The following is a 21,939-nucleotide window of genomic DNA, read 5'->3' on the forward strand; positions in this document are numbered from 1 at the left end:
AGAATAATTAAGATTAAAAATTGTTTTGTTATGTTATCTTTTATCTAAAGATTGTAAGGGCATAAACATACGTTTCTATGTGAATGATTCTGTTTAGAATGCAGTCATACTTTGGTAGCTGGAGTGATTTTGTCCACATGACTATTTAAGACAAACACCCTGAGCTGTAATGTTAAATAAATGTACTCAGATCACCTGACCCACACTACACACTGACCTGGCCACACAAAGTAAACAGTTCCAGCACTAATGGAAGAACACCTCTCATCCAATCAGATCACCTGGTCTGAACTGATTGTTTTCTGACCTACGATGAAGCAGCGACCTTTAAATGTAATCTGCTGTATCATTGCCTCTGACTTTCTCCACAGATGAATCTTCCGGTCGTTCCCGTCCTCCTCCTCGTCTTCTCCACTGTCCGTGCTTTCCAGTACACTGAGCTGGCACAGTACGTGGACACCCATCAGGAGGAATATGTGGAGGTACAGCACACTCTTTTCATTCAGAGATGGTCAGTTATATATCTTTACTGCTCAGAGAAGCAGTGCCCCTTTACGCCAGAAGATGGCAGCAAAACAAGCAACTCTAAATAAGGAGGAAGTACTGTGACTCTGCACAATGGAGCTTTGAAAAAAGGGGAAAAATTACAGACATTTTCCTTTGGGGTGATTTCACCTTTATTTTCAGAAAAGACAACTGATAGAGTCAAAAACTGGGCAGAGAGAGAGAGTAGGGAATGACTTGTGGGCGTCCTGGGCCGTCCAGTGTGGGGACATAACCAGTAAGCTTCCAGCCATGCAGAAAATAGAAAACAAACGTCCCTTGTCAAGATTAAAAGTCAAAATAAAGAAATACTCCAAGGCAAAGATGGGAAAGCTTTATGGGGCTCAGTCCCAACCTGGGGTCCAGGGCCCAGGGAGGAGGCACCAAAGATCTCAGGAGTGGGTAAAATTGTTTGCTCTTGTTAGATTTGCATAAATGGAGCAAAATCATGATACAATACTGTTTAGATAGTTCATGCAAAGGTCTTTGGTAAGAACAACATGGGTCAACCTATTTTCCTAGGATTTTGTCAATAAAACCATTTATTATTCTTAAATCCAAGTGAGAGGTGCTCTGGGGAAAAAGGTTGGGGACCTCTGTGTTTACCAACAGAAATACACTTTAATTTTCTGCTGCTTTATTAAACACATACTTTTACTACTAATACACATACTACCCCTCTTCTTACATCATGCTTAAATCTTAAATGGTTTGAGTATCATTGTGCTGATTAAACTTAACCACCAGACAAATAAATCTGGACTTTGTGTATCGATCCAGCAGCTGAACGAAAGTTAGGATTGTACACTCAGTTTCAAAGCTGAGGAGGCAAATGTGAGTGACTGATCAATACATTGAGATTTAAAATCACACCTGAGAACAGCCCTTTAATTGGACCCAGCCATTTCTGTGAGCAGCCCAACATATACAGGGAAACGCAGAACCTAAAGCGAGAGGAGGTGGACTAATGAGCCAAACGGACTCATTAAAGAAAAGATTAAAGAAGCCGTGATTCATGTATGCAGGCACATAGATGCCCAGGTGCTCCTCTGTCGTAGCTCTTCTGTAGTCACATTCTGTATGGTGGCCTTTTTCTTTTAAAAATTCTCTCATTTTAAGAGGAATACATGGCTAGTTTTTACTGGTGCAGCAAATTCATGTCACTCACAGTAGCTGTTTCAATCTGACTGGCTAAAGTGAAGTATGCTATTTTGAGGTCATTCATATAGAAGTAAGAATGTAATGCAAAACAAATTATTAAAATGTTGTAATAAGCAGACCTGCCCACAGAAATGGAAAAGTTGTAGTTGTTGAACAACCATATTATCAACACATGCATGTTGGATCAGTCACTTTGGTGCTAGCCTCCTGGCTAGCATTTACCTCTATTTGGCTCTGAAAAAGGTGTTAACAACTTATTGTTGGATTTTTAAGTCTAGAAATTATCCACTCTCCCCCCTGACTTTTTTACATACCGTGGCTCTAAAGTCTCACTAGTCAAAGGGTTTACCTCAGTGAGCTCTCCCACATCAGTAACAGAACAAAAATGCTTATTTGACAGCCTGTTTACGCTTTTAAACATGATAAACGTTACTATGGCAACAATAAATAAAATGTGTTCATCTGCTGCTTCATTAAGGGTGCCTATTCACAACCTCATTTCCAAAAAAGATGGGGCGAAGTATAAAATTTAAACAAAAACAGAATGCAGTGGTTTGAAAATCTCATAAAAACAAATAAAATGTTGAAACTGAGTCATTTTATCATTTCATGATAAATATTAGCTCATTTTTAATCCTGTGTTAGCAACACATCTCAAAAAAGTAGGGACAGGGCCATGTTTACCACTATTATCATCCTGTCTAATAAAAAACAGTCTGTGGTGGGGCCGAACAATTTGGGAAAGTAATCTAACTGCGATTTTTTCTCCCCAGTATTGTAATAGTGATTTGATATACAATTATTTAAGTTTCATCTAAGTTCCTTTTATGATTTTTTTTCCAACAAACACAAGCAATAAATCATTATATATTATAGAACCACTAGAGTATTAGATACAACTAGAGTTGAACAATTTTGAGAAATATCTAATTGTGATGATTTTGACAGATATTGCAAATTGGATAGGAAATAGTGTATTGAAGGGAGTTATCATATTTATGTAATTCTCATATTTAATAAGAAAAACGTACCAACAAGTAGGATTTTTTTAGACTATTCTAAAAAATTGCCTGTGGATGATTGCACGATCTGTAATGGATAACATCTCTGTGGCAAAAAAAACTGTAAATTGCTATATTGGCACACATTTCAAGTTAAAGACATATTGCACCTTCTGCGATTTGAAAATTGCAGCAATTGCAATTTAATCAAATTTTCAATTGATTGCCCAGCCCTAGTCCGTAAAAGTCTGGGAAGTGAAAAGATCAGCTGCTGGAGTTTTGGGAGAAACTTTTGTTTTGGGAGGCCTTCTCCTGAAAGAGACGTTGTCTGGATGGGAGCATGTGTTGCTGTAAATCCTCTGTATACTTTTCAGCATTGATAGTTCCTTTCCAGATATATATGCTGCCCTCGCCACAGGCACTAATGCAACCCCAGACCATCAGAGATGCAGGCTTGAAAGCTGTGCACTGATAACAAGCAGGATGGTCCCTCTCCTCTTTAGTCTGCAGGACACAGCGTCCGTGGTTTCCAAACAGACTTTACCTTAGTGCATTTTAAATGAGCTTTGGCCCAGAGAAGACGGCAGCATTTCTGGATTGTGTTCACATGTGGTTTATTCTCTCCGTGATCAAGCTTTAACTGTCATTTGTGGATGGCACGGCCAACTGTGCTGACAGACAATGATTTCTGGAAGTGTTCCTGAGCCCATGCAGGGATTCCAAGAATCATACCTGTTTTTAATGCAGTGGCCCCTGAGGGCCTGACATGAGCATCCAATACTGGAGATACCCTGACTTTCTAAAATGCCCCTTTTATACCCAATCATATCACTGACCTGTTGCCAATTAATCTAAATACATAAAAAAATTTCCTCCAGTTATGTTTCATTTGTACCACTTACTTTTCCAGCCTTTTGTTGCCCTGTCCATACTTTTTTTTAGATGAATCACTGCCATCAAATTCAAAATGAGCTAATGTTTTTCATGAAACGATGAAATGTCTCAGTTTCTACATCTGATATGTTGTTTCAGTTCTATTGTGAATAAAATAAGGTTATTTGAGATTTGTAGATCATTGAATTCTGTGTTTATCTACATTTTAAGCAGCGCCCCAAGTTTTTTGGAATTTGGGCTGTATATAAAAATGAAATATGGTTATCAAAGCTAACATTACCTGGACCATATTGTCGCTGACCTCCATGGGCCCCCCATGGGGCTAGGTCCCAGATAAGGTGCAGGAAAAACACAGTTTTAACTTTTTAAAGTGATGGCCTCACATCTAGTCGTTTTACCTCAGACTTCTGGATTTGAAATGGGAAAGAAACATTTTGTTAGCCGTAGCCGTAGTTCTATTTTATATGGTACATGGCAGATTGATTCCAGGTTTAATGCCACTGTGGAAACAAACATTGACTGTTTTGTGTATCTTCCAGGCTCTGCGGGACTGGGTATCAGTGGAAAGTGATTCCAGTAACGTCATGAAGAGATCAGACCTCCACCGCATGATGGAGATGACGGCTGAGAAGCTGAGGATGATGGGAGGGACGGTGGAGATGGTGGAAATTGGAGAGCAAGAAGTCAGTGAGCGAGTTGCACTTGTTACCTTTTCAAAAAGTGACACATTAGACCTTTAGATATAGTCCTAACCTTAATTGGCTGGTAAATATTATGTATTTATATGACCAGGCTGGCTCATCAGAGGGGCTAACAGTAGCAAACATCAAAAAGGCAACAGAGCGGACAGGACCAAATCTACCTCCTCATTACTGACTGAAACACATCAAAGCTGCTTCCCAAACTCATTAAACATATAGAGAGAGTTTGAGGTCAGACTCCAGGTCAACAATCTCTACTTTTTACTAGTAATTAGGACCAGTACAGCTTGATCCTGCTCTGCAGTGCATTGTCTCAGAGAATGGTAAAAACAGTAGTTAATGAAACTTTGACATGAAACTATTCTTTAAGTGTTTATTCCAGAAAAAAAAACAGAACAGCAACGCCTAAACTTCTGCTGTCTGAGGATTATTAGTGCGTATGATGGGTCACATTTTTTGGATCATGAAACTCTTTTGGTATCTGAGGAAAACACAGAGTGAGGCTGGGTTCAAAATCCCATACTTTGATCATTTGCATTATAAATATGGTGTCAAATTTAGCGGTTCTGAATTCATGTTATGCTTTTCTGTCAAAGAACTTCCCAGATGTTTACTGGACAGATGGGATATTTAGTTATTGATACAGGAGCTCGCTTGTCCCACTCAACTGCCCGACTATTCAGTGCAACTCTTGAGACCTTTCAATAGCAGAGCTGCCAGCCAACAATGACCGTGAAATAACCGCACTGTAATATGTTTCATATGTGGTCCAATTACGTTCATATACACTATATTACGTATTCACTCATCTGCCTTGACTCGCATATGAACTTAAGTGACAGCCCATTCTTAATCCATAGGATTTAATATAACGTTGGTCTGACGCATTGCAGCTATAACAGCTTCAGCTCCTCTGGGAGGAGGTTCAAGGTTTAGGAGTGTGTTTATGGGAATTGGCACTGGTGCACAGTCATGTTGGAACAGGAAGGGGCCATCCCCAAACTGTTCCCACAAAGCTGGGAGCATGGAATTGTCCAAAATCTCTTGGTATGCAGAAGCATTCAGAGTTCCTTTCACTGGAACTATGGGCCGAGCCCAGCTCCTGAAAAACAAGCCCACACCATAATCCCCCCTCCACCAAACTTTACACTTGGCACAATGCAGTCAGACAAGTACTGTTCTCCTGGCAACGGCCAAACCCAGACTCGTCCATCAGATTGCCAGATGGAGAAGCGTGATTTGTCACTCCAGAGAACACGTCTCCACTGCTCTAGAGTCCAGTGGCGGCGTGCTTTACACCACTGCATCTGACACTTTGCATTGCACTTGGTGATGTATGGCTTGGATGCAGCTGCTCGGCCATGGAAACCCATTCCATGAAGCTCTCTATGCACTGTTGTTGAGCTAATCTGAAGGCCACATGAAGTTTGGAGGTGTGTAGCCATTGACTCTGCAGAAAGTTGGCGACCTCTGCGCTCTATGTGCCTCAGCATCTGCTGACCCCGCTCCATCATTTTCCGTGGCCTACCACTTGATGGCTGAGTTGCTGTCATTCCAAATTGCTTCCACTTTTTGTTATATTACCACTGACAGTTGACTGTGGAATATTTAGGAGTGAGGAAATTTCACCACTGGACTTGTTGCACAGGTGGCATCCTATCACAGTACCACGCTGGAATTCACTGAGCTCCTGAGAGCGAGCCATTCTTTCACAAATGTTTGTAGAAACAGTCTGCATGGCTAGGTGCTTGATTTTATACACCTGTGGCCACGGAAGGGATTGAAACACCTGATTTCAATTATTTGGATGGGTGAGTGAATACTTTTGGCAATATAGTGTATGTAGTTTATGAGGATTAGCCTAAGTGTGCCTCTTGGTTTTTTAAATGTACAGTGCATGCAGAAATATTCAGACCTCCTTCACCTTTTTTCAATCAGAACAATTTTATGCTCATTAATCAACACTACCTTGTTGTGACAAAGTGAAACCATTTTTTTTTGCAATAAATTCAAAATCAAAAATCAAAACATCACTTTGGCATAAGTATTCAGACTCTTTTCAAAAACATTGTAAATGTAGCTAAGGTTTTTCCATTTTTTTTATATCTTTGCTGACATGTTTCTACGCCTTGATTGGAGTCCATCTGTGGTAAAAATTTAAATTGACTGGACATGTTTTGGAAAGGTATACCTCTTTCTATAGAAGGCGTCACAGCTGACAGTTAACCTGACATGCCAAATGGATGTGTTTCACACATCCATCTGGTAAACCTTCCATACACAGTGTTTGGGAAAGGGCAGAGCCTTTGAAAAAAAAAAAGGGAGGGTGATTGGATAACCGTTGTGTCTGTCCGCCACATCTTCACGGGCCAATCAGAGCAACAAAACACATGATATAGCTATTACCAAGGAGTAAATCAATAGAGAACTGCATGACACGCTTTAGACTTTTGTTGTTTTTGGAGACGAAACAACTCACTGCTGTTCTTTGCTCTTCTTTTAATGAATGTCGTCAAGTTCTAATAAAACTGGCGTATTAGCAGCATCCACCCTAATCTCTTCCGCCATAATTGCACCGGCCTCTTGTCGCTGCTTGTTTACGTCATGACTCTGCCGTGCCTGAAAGTATCGCGTCTTACTCCTTATTGGTTCTATCACTTTCTATCCGGGCCCAAACTGTTCAGGAGGGAGCTTTGCAAGATGGATTCTCCAGTGAGAAACACGGAAATGGGCAAATCCATCTGCTTTGTAAGGTTAGCTGACAATTATATCAGAGCTAAAACCAAGCCATGAGGTCAAAGGAACCGCCTGCAGAGCTCAGAGACAGGAATGTTGACAGGCACAGAGCTACAGGGGTACTGAGAGTTCCCACGAGCACAGTGGCCTCCATAGTTTTCAACTGGAAGAAGCTTGGCACAGCCAGAACTCTTTCAAGAGATGGTCCTCTGGCTAAACTGATTGGAGACCAGGCCTTAGAAAGAGAGGTGACCAAGAACCTGATGGCCAGAGCTCCAGAGATCCTGAGTGGAGATGGGACAAAGTTCTAGAAGGACAACTCCAGTATGGGCCTATAGCACTGGGCAATGTAGAAGCCTCTCCTCAGTGCAAAGCACATGAAAGCATACTTGGAATTTGCACACAGCTTCAAATGAAAGCCAGGTGGTTTATCATGAGTTTTGCACTGAGGAGAGGCTTCTAGCCACTCTGCCATAACGCCAGATCAGTGCAGAGCTGCAGTGATGGTTGTCCTTCTGGGACCTTGTCCCATCTTCACACAGGATCTCTGGAGCTCAGTCAGAGTGGCCATAGGGTTCTTGACCTTCTCTTACTAAGGCCCTTCTCCTCTGCTCAGTTTGACTGGGGTATCAGCTCTTGGAAGAGTCTTGGTTGCACCAAATTTCTTTTATTTGAGAATTGTGGAGGCCACTGTGCTCTAGGGAACCTTCAGTGCAGCAGAAGCATTTTTGTATCCTTCCCCAGATCTGTGCCTGTCAACAACCCTGTCTCTAAGCTCTGCAGACAGATCCTTTGACCTCATGGCTTGGTTTTTTGCACTGATACGCATTGTCAGCTGTGAGGCCTTCTATAGAGAGGTGTGGGCCTTTCCAAATCATGTCCAATCAGTTTAATTTACAGCAGGAGGACTTTAGTCAAGGTGTGGAAACATCTCAGCAAAGATCAGAGAAAAATGTGGAACCTGAGCTAAATTTACAGTGTTCTTGCAAAGGGTCTGAATACTTATGTAAAATGTGTTGTTTTAGTTTTGCATACCCTCTGGTCAGTTTTGCCTCCAAGTAACAAGAGTCTGAATGTCAGAGTGAAGATGTCACAACCTCAAACTAATAGGTGAAATCATGGTGGGTTCTGCAGCAGCTCATACTGATATGAACTTTTTCTTTTGTTTAACTGTGCTGTATTCATCCCTTTGCTGCATTATCACCACACTCTTGCAGAAGTTTGGCTCTGACGCTGGATTTAACCGCACACTCCCTTATGTTTTTCTATGTCTGCAGCTTCCTGATGGGCAGACGTTGACGTTGCCCAAAGTGGTGACGGCTCAGTTTGGAAACGATCCAAACAAAAACACAGTGTGTGTGTACGGACATGTGGACGTCCAACCAGCAAAGCTAGAAGATGGCTGGGCAACAGATCCATACAACCTGACTGAGATCAACGGTAAGGGTCGGGGTCGTCTTTAGTTTCCCTTTGGGAGAGCAGTTCGTTTTCATAATCAGCAGTAAAATATACACTCATGCAGCCAGTGATAAATTCAGAACAGATTATAAATATGATTGTTTAAGAACTGCTTACAAGCAAACACAGTCATTTAAGAAACCAGTGTCAACCTGAGCAAAGTCCTTTAAAAGTCCTGATATTTTAATGTTCTCTGACATTTTTCCTGCATCTTAAAGCCAACATAACCAAGCACCAAACCAAACTAAAAACTTAACATTAGAGAAAACTTTGCATCTTACTGGTATGGCTGTCTCTTTACCTGGACTTATTCAAATGATCAATATTATAACCTGCATCATTTTTTTGCATTTGTAGGTAACCTTTACGGGAGAGGAGCGTCAGACAACAAGGCCCCAGTTTTAGCCTGGATCCATGCTGTGGGGGCCTACCAGGCCCTTAGCATGGTAAGAGATTATCTATAATACCACTGTGATAGTGAAGGGCTGATAAGAGCTGCAGAGGCACTGTGACCTCAGCTGGGACAAATCAGAAGTGGAAATTCACTAACTGCATTTACTCAAGTTACTATAACTGAGTAGTTCTTTGGTGCACTTGTACTTTTTTGTGGCTTCTTCTTGGCAGAATTGACAAGAAAAAGTAATATATCAGACTGGACTATAAGTAGAAAAGACTGAGATGGCCAAAAGATCACATTAGACAAGGTGTTGTGCATGGACGAGGTTTTTTTTTTTTTTTCAAGCAGCAGAACATAAGTGAGAGGCAGAACAAATGAAAAGATGTAAGAATAGTGCTTTATAACACCAGTCAAGCATGGTGGAGACAGCGTGATGGTCTGGGGATTTGTACAGAGTGAAAGGGACCTTTGAAAGGGAGCTATCATAAGATTTTGCAATGCCATGCCCCCATGGACAGCACTTGACTGGGGCCAAACAGAGTAATGACCCGAAACACACCTCCATAATGTTTAAAGGATAAGCTGCCAGCCAGAATTCTGACTGTAATGCAGAGGCCAGCACAGCCCATCTTGTAGGAGATGCTCCAGGAAGCATGGGGTGAAATCTCTTCAGATTACCTTGAAAAACTGACAACCAGAATGCTTAAGCTTTGACAGGCTGTAGTTACTGCAGAAGATGTTTTTTATGAAGGCAAAGTTTGAGAAACACATTCCTCATTTCCATGAAAAATATTATTTCTAACTCTAATGTCACCATGCAAAATGGGCAAAAAACAGAAAAAAAATGGGTTGATAAATAGGTTATAAAGTGGTTAAAGTATGGTAGAAGGTGTAATAATTAAATTTTAAAAAATCCAGTAGGTGGCATACAGCAAAAACGGGTTGACAGTAGGGAACAAGGCCAAAAAGGGAAAAAAAGAGCAAAAAAAGGGTTTAAAAAGTGGTTAAATAGAGGTTAAAATTGACACATAGAGGCAGAAATGAATTAGAAAATGCAGAAAAATGGCAACAAGGGTGACAAACAGCAAAAATGGGTTAAAAATGGCAAAAGAAGTTACCAAAACAGACTAAAAAAACAGGAAAAATGGTTAAAAAGTGGTTTAAGATGTGATAAATAAGTTAAAAAAAAAAGCCAAAAGAGTGACAAATAGCAAAAAAAGGGGTTAAAAGTGGCAAAAAATGCCAAAAGGGGAAAAGTAAGAACAGAAAAGGTAAATAAAGTGGTTAAATAGAGGTTAAAATGGACACATGGAGGACAAAATGAATTAGAAAATGCAGAAAAAATGCAAAAAGGGCTACAAACAGCAAAAATGGGTTAAAAATGGTAAAAGCAGTGGCCAAAGTGAGCAAAAAACAGCAAAAAGCGATTAAGAAAATGGTTAGAAAGAGTTTAAAAAGTGGTAGTAGATGCAATAAATAAGTAAAAAAGCCAAAAGGGTGAGAAACAGCAAAAATAAGTTATAAGTGGCCAAAAAGGGAAAAAGGAAGAGCAAAAAGGTTAAAAAATGGTATAATTGAGGTAAAAATGGACACATAGAGGAAAAAATGAACTAGAAAATGCAGAAAAAAATGGCAAAGCGGGAGACAAATGGCATAAATGATGGGTTAAAAGCAACAAAAAAGATGCAAAAATGCGTTTTAAAGAATTAGCACAAATAAATAATTCCAACATTAGAGAACCCAGTCATATTTGACACAGCTTCAGAATGAGGTAACTGTTAGCCTGGACACATGTTAGCATCAATGCTACTGATCCAACATAAACAACACAGAGGGCCCATTCTCTGGGTTTCTCAGAGGCCCAGCCAACTCTGTGGGCATGTTGATTTGACACCAAAAGTACTCTTAAATCATTGCTGAACAGCTTTTGTTTTCCAGTTTTTGGTCCATGGGGTCCTTGGGGTGGGGTGGGTGATGAGGATGTGGGGCACTTCACTTGACTTCTTCACGTATAGTGTGGTCGTGTTGTGATGCTTCAGAGTGGAGAAACAGTCCTGTCTTGGTCTTGCCTGTTATTTCTTTTGGCCTGCCTTTCATTTATGCTTCGTTGGATATTGCTGCTCATGGAAGTGTATGATCTCTCTCTCCTGTATTTCAGTTACTAATGCAAACACAGTATGTCAATCTTTAATGTGAATATCAATGGAAATAAATGACAGGATGAACTTTACTCCACACCACTCATCCACAGGTACACCTGAATCATGCTGTAACGTTATACTAAACATTGCTAAATGTGGTTGATTTCATAAAAGCCAATGAGGAATAGTCATAATCAAAATCACAAGTTAAAGGTCAAAGTGAGATGAAACTTGGAATCATGAGTTAAAAAGGTCAAATATGATTTAAAATTTTGAATTAAGAATCTTAAAGGCCAAAACAATTCAAAATCATTTGTTTAAAAGTCAAAATATGAAATAAATTAAAAATTAAAAAAAAAAGTCAAAAAATATGAGATAAAGTTTCATTTCATGAGAATAAAAATGTAAAATATAAAATCACAACTTTAAAAGGTCAAAAATTTAAAATTCTATATCTAAAATCCTCAAAAATATCAAATAAAAGCCAAAATCAAGAGCTTAAAAGGTCAAAATATGATTGAACATTTAAAAATTCAGAATCTTAAAGGTCAATAAAATTCCAGATCATGAGTTAAAAAGTCAAAATATGAAATAAAATTTGAAATCATGAGTTTAAATTGTCAAAATATGAGATAAATTCAAATCAAGAGTATAAAAGGCCAAAATATGAGATAAATTTAAAATTCTGAATCTAAAAGGACAAAAATATGAGATAAAATTCAATTTTATTAGAATAAAAATTCAAATTATGAGAATAAATATAAAATCCTGAGTTAAAAAGGTCAAAATATGACTTTTAATTTACAATTGTGAATCTTAAATGTCTTTATATGAGCTCTAAAGTCAAAATGATGTATGGAAAAGGTCAAAATATGAAAAAAAGAATGAACTTTACTCCACAGCACTCATCCACAGGCACACCTGCATCATGCTGTAATATTATTTATCAGCCAAAACATTGCTAAAGGTGGCTGATTTCATTAAAGCCAATAAGGAACAGGAGCTGTAAGGGAGCCAAAAGAATGGGCTGATTGCTGAGCTGAGCTAAATGATCAAGATCAAGCTGAGACTCCTATCACAAGATCTGACAAAGCATATCTCATATTATTCAGTTCTGCTTGTAAGTATGTGTTAGATAGTGAGAGCATTTTTTTGTGTATAGTATTTGTAAAAGAGTTGACTGAGATTTCAGTACAAATAGACCAGAGGAAATTTAAAATTAAACTTTACTGACATTTGTCACAGTCTGTCCTGATTTCATTCATACAGAAGGAGCACTCAGGTCGTACCTATGTACCAGACGTTTCACCACTACTGTTACAGAGTCAGCTTAAAACCCCAGCGTCGCCAGCTTTAAGTGTACAAAACTCTTGATAGGTTTAGAGGGAACGCTGCACACCCTGGGGCCGGTGGAAGAGACGAGCTGAGCTGCATCCAAACTCACTTGCAAAGTCATTGTTGTTTCTGCAAAGTCACTGCAGCAGTACTGTCGCTGTGAAATAACACACAGCTGAATGTGCACATCAAAGGCCTCAGCCAGATGCCGGATGCATTAAGGGGAAAGGAAATTTGTGGTTTGTTGACAAGATGAGCTTCACACGCAGTTAATAGCTCATGGTTTCAGGGTGTGCGGAGCCTGTTACAGCACCATTACAAAGACAAATTAGCAGGCTTGTCTTCCAGAGGTTAGTTTTTCAGATGAATTCTCCTCCCATCCTGATGCCTTACTGCCAAACAGATCTGATGGAGTTTTTCTTCCCTCCCGTCTGTCCACCAGGAGCTGCCAGTGAATGTAAAGTTTGTCATCGAGGGCATGGAGGAGACCGGCTCTAACGGCCTGGACGCCATGATCCTGGCCCAGAGGGACACCTTCTTCACTGACGTGGACTACATCATCATCTCGGACTGTGGCTGGCTCAGCAGACGGCCCGCTCTCACCTATGGCACCAGAGGAAACTGCTACTTCTTTGCTGAGGTTGTGCTTGTTCACAGACACACAAATCCAGACTGATATAAGCCTGACTTAGTCAGCTTGATTAGGCTGCATCATGTATATAGTTCCCTCTGACGTCACTCTTTAGTCAGCTTCATGAGGCTCCATCATGGTGATAGTTCCCTCTGACGTCACTCTTTAGTCAGCTTGATTAGGCTGCATCATGGCGATAGTTCCTCTGATGTTACTCTTTAGTCAACTACATGAGGCTGCGTCATGGTGATAGTTCCCTCTGACTTCACTCTTTAGTCAGCTTCATGAGGCTGCATCATGGTGATAGTTCCTCTAATGTCACTCTTTAGTCAGCTTGATTAGGCTGCATCATGGCGATAGTTCCTCTGACGTCACTCTTTAGTCAGCTTCATGAGGCTGCGTCATGGTGATAGTTCCCTCTGACTTCACTCTTTAGTCAGCTTCATGAGGCTGCATCATGGTGATAGTTCCTCTAATGTCACTCTTTAGTCAGCTTGATTAGGCTGCATCATGGGGATAGTTCCTCTGATGTCACTCTTTAGTCAGCTTCATGAGGCTGCATCATGGTGAATGTTCCTCTAATGTCACTCTTTAGTCAGCTTGATTAGGCTGCATCATGGCGATAGTTCCTCTGACGTCACTCTTTAGTCAGCTTCATGAGGCTGCGTCATGGTGATAGTTCCTCTCTGACGACACTCTTTAGTCAGCTTCATGAGGCTGCGTCATGGTGATAGTTCCTCTCTGACGACACTCTTTAGTCAACTTCATGAGGCTGCGTCATGGTGATAGTTCCCTCTGACTTCACTCTTTAGTCAGCTTCATGAGGCTGCATCATGGTGATAGTTCCTCTAATGTCACTCTTTAGTCAGCTTCATGAGGCTGCATCATGGCGATAGTTCCCTCTGACGTCACTCTTTAGTCAGCTTCATGAGGCTGCGTCATGGTGATAGTTCCCTCTGACGACACTCTTTAGTCAGCTTCATGAGGCTGCATCATGGTGATAGTTCCCTCTGACGTCACTCTTTAGTCAGCTTCATGAGGCTGCGTCATGGTGATAGTTCCCTCTGACGTCACTCTTTAGTCAGCTTGATGAGGCTCCATCATGGTGATAGTTCCCTCTGACGTCACTCTTTAGTCAGCTTGATGAGGCTGCGTCATGGTGATAGTTCCCTCTGATGTCACTCTTTAGTCAGCTTGATGAGGCCCCATCATGGTGATAGTTCCCTCTGACGTCACTCTTTAGTCAGCTTCATGAGGCTGCATCATGGTGATAGTTCCTCTCTGACGTCACTCTTTAGTCAGCTTCATGAGGCTGCGTCATGGTGATAGTTCCCTCTGACTTCACTCTTTAGTCAGCTTCATGAGGCTGCATCATGGTGATAGTTCCTCTCTGACGTCACTCTTTAGTCAGCTTGATGAGGCTGCGTCATGGTGATAGTTCCCTCTGACTTCACTCTTTAGTCAGCTTCATGAGGCTGCGTCATGGTGATAGTTCCCTCTGACTTCACTCTTTAGTCAGCTTCATGAGGCTGCATCATGGTGATAGTTCCTCTAATGTCACTCTTTAGTCAGCTTGATTAGGCTGCATCATGGTGATAGTTCCCTCTGATGTCACTCTTCAGTCAGCTTCGTGAGGCTGCGTCATGGTGATAGTTCCCTCTGACGTCACTCTTCAGTCAATTTCATGAGGCTGCGTCATGGTGATAGTTCCCTCTGACGTCACTCTTTAGTCAGCTTCATGAGGCTGCATCATGGTGATAGTTCCCTCTGACGCCACTCTTCAGTCAATTTCATGAGGCTGCGTCATGGTGATAGTTCCCTCTGACGTCACTCTTTAGTCAGCTTCATGAGGCTGCATCATGGTGATAAGTTTCTCTGACGTCACTCTTTAGTCAGCTTCATGAGGCTGCATCATGGTGATAGTTTCCTCTGGTGTTTGCAGGTTGAAGGACCTAAACAGGACCTGCACTCAGGTGTTTATGGAGGCACTGTGATCGAACCAATGACTGACCTTATTGGGATTCTGGGTAAGTTATAGACCAGTTACAAAACAGATACTTTAAGTCCCGTAGACTGATTTTTGGGCCCACATATTTCACTTTAGGTCAGAGGTGTCAACCTCAGTCACAGCAGGGGCCAGAATCTGAATTAAGGTCTAACCTGAGGGCCTAACAGGGTCAACATTTAAAAACTGTTACCTTATTTTCTCAAGTAATTATTTACAGGGAAAAACACTTAGCACTGATGAGAAATGATTTTTGAAATAAAAAAATAAAATAAAATAAATATATTTAAAGGCTCAACATCTGAGATAAAATGTGAAACGTATTAGTTCAAAGGGTCAAAACACAAATTAAAGGTCAGAATAATGTTTTCAAAAGGCAAATATATGAGATAGAAAGTCAACATCAAGAGTTTCAAGGTCAAAACTGGAGATGATTTCTAAATCATGAGGGTTAACGGTGAAATTATCACTTGAAGTTTTAAAATTCAGAACCTAAAACTTCAAAAATCTGAAATAAAATTCAACATTATGTGTAAATATGCAAATTATGAGATAAAACTTAAAATAATGAGTTTTAAGTTGTCAAAATATAAAATAAAATGTAAAATTCATAACCTAAAAGGTCAACAAAACTCAAAATCACAAGTTTCAAGGTAAAAATATGAAATCAACATCAAAATCATGAGTTCAAAAGGTCAGAAATTTGAAATTATATATCTAAAAGCAAATAAATATGAGATGAAATTCAAAATCAAGAGTTTGAAAGGGCAAAATAAGCCTTAAAATTTCAAATTCAAAATCTAAAAGGTCAATAAAAATTTGAAATCATGAGTTTCAAGGTCAAAATATGAAACAAAAATCAAAATCATGAGTTTTAAAGCTCAGAAATTAAAATTCAGTATCTAAAATCTAAAAAATCTGAGGTAAAATTCAAAATCAAGAGTTTAAAAGGTTAAAAAATGACTTAAAATTCAAAATTCAGAATATTAAAGGTCAATAAAATTTAAAATCATGAGTTTAAAAGGTCAAAATATGCCTTAAAAAATTCTGACTCTTAAAAGGACAAAAACATGAGATAAAATATCATATCATGAGTTTAAAAATGCAAATTATGAGAATAAATATAAAATCATGAGTTGAAAAGATCAAAATATGACTTATAATTGACAATTGGGAATCTGAAACTTGATTATATGAGCTATAAAGTCAAATTATTTATTGAAAAGGTTAAAATATGAAAACAAGTCAAAAAGTTTAAGTCTTAGCTGTGAGGTGCAAAATTGAATGAAAATACAAATAATGTTCTTTCCCGTCATTCCTGGCGTTTTATCTCATTGTTTTTACTTCTTCAGATTTTTCTGATTTAACAAGGATGCTTAAATAATCAAGGTTAAGTTTGCGTTTTTACACTGGAGGAAATGTGCAGACCTCATACTGGTGTGCCAGTAATAATAAAAAATATGGTATGATGCGGGCCGGGTAAAACTGTACCACGCTCTGGATTTGGCCCCAGACCTTGAGTTTGACATCCCTGTTTTAGGTAAACCATTTTCAGGTGTCTTCTATTATGGATTACCCTTTTTATTACCTTAGCTGAGACTTTGATGTTTTGTGGAACAAAAAAGGGCTACAGCCAAAAATAAGGCCAAGGTCTACACTATGAAATTCTCAAGAAAAGACGGCTGGTACGAGGCATAATTAAGAAACACAGAACGAACTGACACCACAAGGCTCTCATACCTACAGTCTGATTTATTTTCAACCGTAGACACTCTGATAAACCCCAGTGGTAAGATCCTCATTCCTGGAATCCGTGAGGCTGTGGCTCCTCTCTCTGATGAGGAGTGGAGGATGTACCAGGATATCCAGTTTGACATCGAAAACTACAAGAACAAGATAGGTGTCAGCCAGCTCATGTACACCAACAAGGTATGACAATAATCAGTAAAGGGACATTCTGGTATTTTTGAAGTCTGGTTGTATAAGGCACTTGGCAATGGTAGTGGCGTTATCCTCTAGAGATTTTAATTTGCATTGACCCTTTAAGGAGAGATGAGGAAGCTTCAGTCTATACGGCACTACAGATGTGTAAAGGTTCTCTGTGTGATTTAGTGAGTTTGAGTTAGGCTTAAAAATAATGTTGGCCCGGTCGTACTCTACATCAAAGCATTTTAAAGCGTTTTATCTTCAAGCAGAAAGCCTCTGTGTTTGGCACTATGTTGCCATGCTACTTTCAACTATGTGTTCTTCCACTTCCACTGTCTAATGCTGTGTGATTTGGTATTTATGAGTGACTTCAATCATACTGGAAAGTATTGCACAAAATAATATGTAGGTGGTACTGAGTCTGCTTGTGTAGTTTTCAAGGAAATGCAAAGAATAATGAAAGTTTCGCTGTGTGCATTACTCAACTGAAAACAGAAATATTCATTACCATAAAAAAAAATGCAGAACTGAAATTTTACTGCTTTCAAAATAACTTATTTTCCAAAAAAAGCTGTTTCCTCTCATGAAAATAAAGGTACGTCTACAAAGTGAAATTTAAATTAGCAAAATAAAATTCAAAACAAGCAAAACAGAGTCAGTATTAGTATTATTCCATGCATATTTTAGCGTTTCTCTCAGCCTACATACATAACTATACCAATAAAAGTTAATCACTGTAGTTCATCATGATTAATGCATCACCTTAGACACTAGCCCTCTTCAACATGATTTCTCATTATGCATGCAAATTTTGTGTTTATGTAGTTCAACTGTAGGTTTATGTATTTTATAGTCATATTGTACAATATTCGTATAATTGTTTTCCTGCCTCAGTGGGAATTTAGTAGACAGATGTGAGAGAGCAGAATAATACCCTTCACCACTGTTGTCACTGTTGTAGTGCTGTCCATGGTGCTGATCATGTGACTGTTACATCTAGTCCTGACTGAGGCCTCAGACCCTGTAACGGCACCAGTTGTGGGCACACACTGTGTACTCGTAGTGGGTACGTGCAGAAGACAGAGAGCAGCGTAAAGGAAAGGAGACAAACAGTGACGTGGTTTCTCTTGGTTTGTACACCTGTCTGTCTCCCCTTCACTCACCAGAATCTACAAATCCCACAGTCTCACCAAGAGTGACCTCACTGACTGGCAAAATGATGGTCAGTTTCACACTTTTAAGTTTCACAGCTTCACCTGCAGACACCTTCTTTTGCCAAAATGTGCCAGCTTGAACCAATCAGATTCAACAAAAAAAAGAGGATCAGTCCAAGAAAGGAGGGGCAGTTCAACTTTGAAGGTATTTGGCCCAGTCTCACAGCCAGTGTCAAATCTAAGCTGCTTTCTCTCCACTGGGCCAGACTGTCTCGTACCAATTTCCACTGAAGACCCTCCCCTTCTTTCTTTCAGTCTCATTTTGCAGAAGTTGTTCCTCTGGGTACTCCAGGTTATAAAAGTATCCTGTTGGATCCACAGTAATCAGCATGCCACCATCACTTGAGCTGAAATCACATATTTTTAGTTTTGTTTTAATTTAGTTTGTTGTATCCCTAACCCAGACCTAACCCAGATCAAATCAGCTGATCAGGAGAGGACAATACGCTCAGGTGGAAGAACATATAGCTCAAAGTTTTTTTGCAAATTAGAGCTAAATACAGAAGGTTTTGGGGGAGAAATAAATAAATAAATAATTGCTGGTACTCCCAGTGCATTTTCTTTAAAAGGGCTATGCACACTGAAATTGGAAGATAATGCCATTATTACTGCCAGAGACAGCCCAACTTAAAAAAATATGCCGTTGATCTTGTCCAATAACTCTTCTTAAAGGTAGTACAGTTGCAGAAATACTCTTTATCTCTTTTTGTTTCCTATAGGTGGATTTGTTAGCTCACATGTGGCGTTATCCCACCGTTTCCATCCATGGCATTGAGGGAGCTTTCTCTGACCCTGGCACCAAGACCGTCATCCCTGCTAAGGTTACTGCTAAGTTCTCCATCAGACAAGTTCCTGACATGGACCCTGCTATGGTGAAGAAACAGGTAAAGCCAGGCACATGATGTCACATGACAGAGTGGCCTTATTATCTCTTAGCGTCTACCCTCTTAAGACAGGAGGTGAACACTGCTTTGTAAAGCTAAATCATGCTCTTTAGGAGGAGTTCATTGTGTTTTCTGCTCTTGCTTTGTCATTCTGATGTTCCAGGTAACAGACTACCTCCACTCAGTCTTTGCCAAGAGGAAGAGTCCCAACAGGCTGAAGGTTACCATGGTGATCGGGGCCAAGCCTTGGCTGGCTGACACGAAGCATCCTCTGTACGAGGCTGGCAAGGCTGCCATCAAGAGAGGTACAAACCTCATCAGCTTAAATTAAACACCTATTTATCATAACCCTTACCCATTCATTAGTACTCTGGTTAAGCAGCAATGAGTTACTGATTTGCTGCCTGGCAACTATGTTAGTTTGGAGTAAGTTAACAAACTGAAGAAAAGGGTTCCTGTGCTTTATGATTGTGTTTGGAGGATGCTTGACACAAACAGAAGTGATTTTTAAATCTCTCTTCTCTAGTCTTTAACGTAGATCCTGATCTGATCCGTGAGGGTGGAACCATCCCGATCGCCAGAACCTTCAAGGATGTGACGGGAAAAAGCATCATCATGATGCCTATTGGTGGATTTGACGATGGTCTGCACTCCCAGAATGAGAAAATGAGCAGGTTTGACTCCACAGATTTATGTTTTAGATTCTAAGTTTCAAACAGAACCTGTATGATGTCTGACGTTTTATTGAGGCTGTTGAGATGCTGAGCTGAAACACAAGATTTTAAGTATAATCAGAAGAGAAGACGAGTTCTATGATATATATAGGGCCATATAGATGTTTTCCTGGTTAAATAAAATTAGATACAGCAACTAGAATGCACAATGCCTCTTGGCTTCCTACCTGACATAGTTGTAATATTTATACCTTGCACTCTCGTTGTGCAAATAGCAGATTAACTCCCCCTTCTTTTAGACAAGGTGGCAAGGGAGCAGGGTCTGATCTTGAAGATGCAGAAAACGACTTCACCATAGACCAACTAACCTTGCAAATCAGGTTGATTCGCCCGTTTCCATGTTTCTGACTGGCAAATCCATCTTGCAAAAACTCCCGTCTGAACTGTTTTTGCCTGGTTAGAAAGTGACAGGACCGATCACCGACGAGGGGCAGTACTTTCGGGTGCAGCAGAGTCATGAGCAGTGACAAGAGGCTGGTGCAATTATGGTGGAAGACATTAGCTTGGATGCTGCTAAAGCGCCAGTTTTATCAGAACTTGACATGTCTTCGTTGAAAGAAGAACAGAAAACAGCATTGAGTTGTTTTCGCTTCAAAAATGACAAAAGTCATGTACCAACATGTCTACAGTCACCATGGTTCGCGTTATGCACCTCTCTGTAGAGTTTACTCCTCCGTAGCGGTGCACTTGGTTTGGGGCAACGACGTCACGTCTTTTGTTGCTCTAATTAGCCTGTAAAGATGTGACAGACAGAACGTTCATCTAATCACTTTCCGAGTTTTTTTTCAAAAGCTCTGCCCTTTGCCAAACACCATCTATGGAAGGTTTACCAGATGGATGTGTAAAACAAATCCTTCATCCACTGAAATTTGATCTAAAGTCTAAAGTCTGTGATAGTGGGATATTTAGAGGGAGCGTTTTTTCCTAGTCATCTAACAACTCAATAACTTTGGTGTGGGAGGAAGCCAGCATACCTAGAGAAAACCCATGCATGCACGGGAGATAATGCAAACTCTACACAGAAAGCGGGAAGCGAACCAGGAACCTTCTTGCTGTAAGGCAACAGCTCTAACTCCGGCGATGCCATCTAGCCTACAGGAGACTATGATGTAAACTTCTCCTGAGTCTGGTCCAGATGAGAGAGAAGACGCCTTTTCCAGCATAAGAAGCTTAAGTGTGACTCTAATGAACTCTTTTTAATAAAGAAATGTGGTGCAACTCTGATAAAACAGCTGCTGTTCCATAGCTACATTTCAGCTCATTGCTTCAGCAGAGGCAGCCATTGGATACACTGGCTTACAGTGCAACTAAACCCACCCATAACGGTCACAAACTCATGCTGAGGCAGGATGGAAGAAGAGCAGGAACATCTTTTTAAAGCTGAAAGCTTGTAGTGCTGTTGTTTGTGCTTTACTATATAAAGAAATGTGATCCAGTTCTGACAAAACTGCCACTATAGCTACTTTAGAGCTAACAGCTAAACAGGCCCATAATTGTCTCATTCTCCACAAATGACACTGATGGACTGGAGTTTTTCGAGATGGATTTGCCTGATGACAGCGATGGAATCTGGCAAATCCATCTGCTTTGCAAGGTTAGCTCATTTACGTTTAAAATGCATACGGTTAGAAGGACCTTCCTGTCTGTACTCTGTGCTGTCAATAATATGAGGATGAAAGTCAGCCAAACCTTCTCATTGTTTCTTCTTATTTTTCCTTTCCTGCTGCAGGTACAACTACATTGAGGGGACCAAGTTATTCATTTCCTACTTACATGAGGTTTCCCAGATTCAGAAGACCAGTGTGTGATGATCAACGACCTCTGGACTGCTGACAGCCGTCTGACTCAAGCCTGGTGTAATGTCTGTTTCTGTGCACCTGTCTCTCCTTTAGTATCTCATCCAAACTATTTATCTGTAAGCACCTCTTCTATCTATCTATCTATCTATCTATCTATCTATCTATCTATCTATCTATCTATCTATCTATGGTTATAAGTGAATGTAATATCTGTATCTCTTATCCCTCCTCTCTTCAGATGTCTGTATATCTCTATGCTCTGTATAATGTCAGACAGTACTGTAAGTGTGTTTGAGCCATGTAGTAAATGCTGTTCAACGCAAACAGTTTGTTCTTCGTCATTGTCTTCAGTTCTGTCTTTATTGAGATGAATCATTAT

The 21,939-nt window shown here is 40.1% G+C and overlaps 1 protein-coding gene across 1 annotated transcript; it reads left to right on the forward strand.

The window, feature by feature from the left end:
- The first annotated feature begins 361 nt into the window (after window positions 1-361).
- Window positions 362-21,610, forward strand: zgc:114181 (uncharacterized protein LOC619255 homolog). The gene is made up of 11 exons (XM_041794064.1): window positions 362-482; window positions 4,139-4,282; window positions 8,314-8,476; window positions 8,852-8,940; window positions 12,810-13,007; window positions 14,941-15,025; window positions 16,772-16,932; window positions 18,863-19,027; window positions 19,191-19,332; window positions 19,554-19,701; window positions 21,491-21,610. Exons 1-11 carry the CDS (start codon window positions 372-374, stop codon window positions 21,567-21,569), a joined length of 1,485 nt encoding a protein of 494 aa, XP_041649998.1. The 5' UTR covers window positions 362-371; the 3' UTR covers window positions 21,570-21,610.
- The last annotated feature ends 329 nt before the right edge of the window (window positions 21,611-21,939 follow it).

The sequence above is a fragment of the Cheilinus undulatus genome, linkage group 8, assembly GCF_018320785.1.
Source record: "Cheilinus undulatus linkage group 8, ASM1832078v1, whole genome shotgun sequence".
Taxonomy (NCBI): domain Eukaryota; kingdom Metazoa; phylum Chordata; class Actinopteri; order Labriformes; family Labridae; genus Cheilinus; species Cheilinus undulatus.